Source organism: Sinocyclocheilus grahami, unplaced genomic scaffold, assembly GCF_001515645.1.
Source record: "Sinocyclocheilus grahami isolate Dianchi unplaced genomic scaffold, SAMN03320097.WGS_v1.1 scaffold281.1, whole genome shotgun sequence".
In the NCBI taxonomy this organism is placed as follows: domain Eukaryota; kingdom Metazoa; phylum Chordata; class Actinopteri; order Cypriniformes; family Cyprinidae; genus Sinocyclocheilus; species Sinocyclocheilus grahami.
This window is the reverse complement of record NW_015505460.1, coordinates 1,720,442-1,725,441: the sequence shown is the minus strand read 5'-3', so window position 1 is coordinate 1,725,441 and position 5,000 is coordinate 1,720,442. Positions and strand designations below refer to the sequence as shown.

Genomic DNA, 5,000 nt, shown 5'->3' with positions numbered 1-5,000 from the left:
ACACACACACACACATTTATTCCTGTTCCTGAAGGTCCACTTATAAAGAATTTTACATCAAAAGTAGTAATCATTTAGAAATAAAGGGTCATTTCCTACCCTGTTTTTGTATCTTTGTTTTGAACACTATTTAAAGGGGCGTGTTTCTTTTAATCCTCAAATAAAATGCCCACTGCATTGATTGGGTAACATGCTTGCTTCTGAAATAATAAAACTATACAGTGAACCACGATTATGATTACAGTTTCTGAGATCAATTAATTGTGATACAATAATAGTAAAAACTGCAACACGTTTAGGGTCAGATTTACTAATAGCTTGCGCCAGCGCAAACTGTCTTTTGGTGTTAAAATGGTATTGTGAGGATTTACTAAAGACGCGCAGTGAAGAATTAGTGCTGAAAAGGCATGGACAGAATATGCAATTGTAGGAGTTTCCCTTTCAGGTGCTAAATTTATGGGAGGAGAGTATTCGAGTGAATCACGCAAAGAGAATTAAAGGGTTAGTTCACCCAAAAATTTAAATTAGCCCATAAATGACTCAAGTCATCCTAGGCGTATATGACTTTCTTCTTTCAGATGAATCCAGTCGGAGTTATATTAAAAATGGTCTTTGATCTTTCAAGCTGTTTAATGCCACTCAGCGGGTGTTGCATGCATTAGTCCAAAAGAAGTTAAATAAAAAGTGCCCATCCATAAAAAATGTATCTCACACGGCTCCGGGGGGTGAACAAAGGCCTCCTGTAGCGAATCAATGCGTTTTTGTAAGAAAAATATCCATATTCAAAACGTAATAATCACTTTAATGTAGCTTGCGCCAACAGTTGTACACGGAAGCAGCTCCGGGCGGATGATGTATGAGGTCTGCTTTGCGCATGTAAATGTAAATCACCAGCAGAAATTTACACGCCCATGAATTTTGTTGATGAACATGAATATGTATGTCTATTGACAAACCACTGCAGAATGAAAAACTGATCACTTTTATCATCTGAAAGGCAAAGTTTATGCAACAATTTATTTAGTTTGAAAACTTTAATATTGATGATGTTTTGACATTGTTTTGTTAGAAATAAATATATAGGATTCATATATTTGGACTGTTTTTGAGCAATCGTGAGTTATAAATTCAAATTAATTTAATTAAAATCCATTCATTCCAATGGGGTTAATACTGGTAATTTTCAGATTATATGTTCCTATAAATGTTATACAATGATTTATTCAAATATCTATCTATCTATCTATCTATCGATCGATCGATATTCAATATCTATCTATCACCTATCTATTCATTTTTTATTTATATATTTTGGTTTGGTTTATGTGCAACATTTAAAACTTTATTTTTTTCACATTCACTCATACTTCACTCAGAAGTTGCTGATCAGATACAGTATGGTTGTAGTCGAAAAATATTAAGTTGTTACTGTTTTATAAAATAATGATTCTCTGGGTCCAAACGGACCCGGAATGCAGAAATAATACACGTTAATGAATGAATACATCATTATTGATGTATTATTACATACATCAATGATGATCATTATTTCGAATGCATTGCTTGGATAAACACTCGTACAGATCTTTCAGTGCCTGGTACACAGCTGTGATAAGGACGGCTGTGAATTCCAGAGCAGCCAGCACAGAAGCATTAGATATCCCAGATCAGGAGAGCAAAACCACACGACAGAATGAGCAAGTTCACCCTGTCCACAATATGCATGGAGAACCACAGCAGGTTCCTCCACAAGTTTCTCTGAAGCAGATTTCTTTTTTGTTGGAACAAGACCAGCGTCCTCAGCTTGCACAGATTGTTGTCCAGTGATTGAACATTTGCCAGTGGAGTATTTGGCCCATAAGCATATTTCAAGTCTTGCACAAGCGCAAGTAACTGCCACTGAGGAAAAGGCAGTGCTAACAGAGCTAACAATGCAGGTATTATCTAATGTTAGAATTCAAAAATTCTCTTTACATCCAATAATACATCTGTTACTCTTTTATCTTGAACTGATTCAAGCTGAATAAAGAACACCATTGTTGCCTTTCACACAGCTGCTAACAGCTGAACTGAACTTGTTTCAATTTGATGAACTCCACACTGTTTCTGATCTGAACTGAACCAACACTGAGCTGAATTTAGATAAACATTGACACCGTTTTATTTTAGATCGGCTTTACAGAACTGTCTCCATAGTTGAGTTTCCATATTTGATTCTGCTATTTTCCTGTGTTTCTCTGTGAAGCTGCTTTGGCACAATCTGTACTGTATAAATCTCTATGAAAATAAAGATGACTTGACAGCACATCTCAATGCAGATTGTTTGTTTAATCTGTCAGAATGTAATGCAGGTTTTGCAGAGACGCTGTTGAAGGATGGTGCAGTTAAAACTATATTCATCTTGACAGCTGGTGTGCAAAGAAAAACAAAGCACTGTTTGTAAAGGCAAAAGAGAAAAATGACAGACTGATCAGTCTACCTTATGGAGAATCAGGATGCCTTCGTTGGTCTTGTTATCTGTGATTATGGAGAAATAACCAGCTTCGTTTCCCGACACGATTGTGAAGACGGCCAGCCAGTTTTCAGTGTAGATCAGATCCGCATCGATCGCTTGAATCCTCACCACTTCCACATTTCTAGTGTTTTCTTCCACACGGCACTCATACTAAAAACCATAGTGATTTCACATATATTAACCAGATGCACTTTCATGAACAGCTAACTTAACTGACTATTTTCTGATATGTGACCCTGGACCATAAAACCAGTCTTAAGGGTAAATTTTTCAAAATTGAGATGAATGCATCATCTGAAAGCTGTATAAACAAGCTTTCCATTGATGTGTGGTTTGTTAGGATAGCACAATATTTGGCCGAGATACTATTATTTGAAAATCTGGAATCTGCGGGTGCAAAAATATTCAGAAAATCATCTTTAAAGTTGTCCAAATGAAGTTCTTAGCAATGCACATTACTAATCAAAAATTAAGTTTTGATATATTTACGGTAGGAAATTTACACTATCTTCATGGAACATGATCTTTACTTAATATCCTAATGATTTCTGGCATAAAAGAAAAATGTATAATTGTGACCCATACAATGTATTGTTGGCTATTGTTACAAATATACCCCAGCGACTCAACACTGCTTTTGTGCTCCAGGGTCACATATGACAAAATATTTCCTATCAATTAAATGTGTAATTTCAAATAATAATGCATGTGCTTTACAAGTATGTGCATACAGATATTCCCAACAACTCATAATAAACTAAAGATGTGTAAAGTAATTTGGTACATGCTGGTGTGGTAATACTAAAAAAAATAAAATCTTACAGAATTTTTCTCCAAAGTAGGAATGTTGTCATTGACGTCATGAATCTTGATGACAGCAGTTCCTGTTCCAGTTTTTCCGTTCATATCTCCATCCAGATCGGCCCCTTTAATAATCAATGTGTATGTTTCTTGTTTCTGTGATGAGAAAAGCACAAACATCAGTCGCATGTGGAAGTAAACGTGCAATACAATTCGGATTGGTAACACTTGAGTTTTGGGGACAAGTTCTCACTATTAACTAGCATGCATACTAGCATATTGGCTGTTTATTAGTACTTATATAGCACATATTAATGCATTATTCTGCATGAATCCTATGCCATACCTAAACTTAACATCTACCTTGCTAACTATTAATAAGCAGCAGATTAGGGGGTTGTTGAAATAGAGAATTGCACCTTAAAATAAAGTGTGATCTTATAAACACTTAACCAGAAAAATGAAAACTTAACCATGCAAAATCAATTATGTTTCTGTAAAAACTTAATTTGCATTTCCTGATGGAAAACTAAATGCTTGCAGTGCAACAATAAATGAATGAATGAAGTCAAGTCTGTGACAAAATTATCCATAAACGTAGAAGAAATTAATGTTTAGAATGTCAGGAAATGGGACATTTTCAATCTTTAATCAAGAATAAATTTGATTTAAATAAAAAAAGTCTGAAATTAACTACAAAACAAAATTTGAAATTATTCTGTCTACTGAGTGGCTGAAGCTAAATGAATTACTGTTTGCATACCTCTCTGTCGAGCGTGTTGTGCATGACGTGTATCCCACCAGTGTCTTGATTAATGTAGAACATGCTCTTTTTGTTCACCTGGAACAGCATTGCTCTCGTGATGTGACGCGTTCGGCTACGAGTCACGATAAAAAAAACTCTACGGCTTGTCAACGCAAGCTAAAATGGCATGTTTGCTTTAGCATGTTTTTCATAGAAGCACCACCCACTCACCCAAACTTTCATTTTCCAAACTGCTACAATACATACAACAACCAATCTCTCAACAAACTCTCTTCTATTCATTATTGATTCAATATTGTCTCATGTCGTTAGCAAGCTATAGGTGAAATGTCCACTCCAGACAAAAACACTGTTAATGTCTGAAAACTTCAATATACACTGGACCAGATGGGCTTCATCTTCTGTAATAATGACATACTACACTAGATTTAATACTAGGGATGTCCCGATCAAGTTATTTGTGCCTGTGTATATATATATATTAGGGATGTAACGGTATGAAAATTTCTTATCATGATTATAGTGACCAAAATTGTCACGGTTATCAGTATTATCACGGTATTGTTAAAATGTGCCGGAGAAGTTAAAAAAGTACCGACACATAAATCACTTCACCAAGTTTTATATTTAAAAATCAACAAACAACAAACAAAATAACTTTTTGTTTGCATAATCACTAAAACAATAACATTACCAATAATGTTCGGATTTTAAATGACAACTTGACTGACAACAGTTTAATAGCATGTTGAAATAGCTAATGTAAATCTTCAAATAAAGCTTTGAAAAAGTTTAATAAAAACGTAAACCTCACATTTCAGCCTTTAAATAAAGAAAAGATATGTCAAAATGATAATTGATTAATAAATGATTATATGTATTTTATCTGCTCCATAAATAATTCTAGATAACTTATCT

General features: G+C 34.5%; 1 protein-coding gene across 1 annotated transcript in view; it reads right to left on the bottom strand.

Annotated features, from left to right (window-relative positions):
* Positions 1-4,169, bottom strand: part of LOC107600323 (desmoglein-2-like) — a 20,936-nt gene extending 16,767 nt beyond the window's left edge. Inside the window, exons 1-3 of the mRNA XM_016292192.1 lie at positions 4,080-4,169; positions 3,338-3,472; positions 2,480-2,665 (exon numbers count right to left, since the gene is read on the bottom strand). Coding sequence (XP_016147678.1) covers positions 2,480-2,665; positions 3,338-3,472; positions 4,080-4,169 — 411 coding nt within the window. The remainder of the gene's footprint in view (positions 1-2,479; positions 2,666-3,337; positions 3,473-4,079) is intronic.
* Between the last annotated feature and the right edge of the window lie 831 nt (positions 4,170-5,000).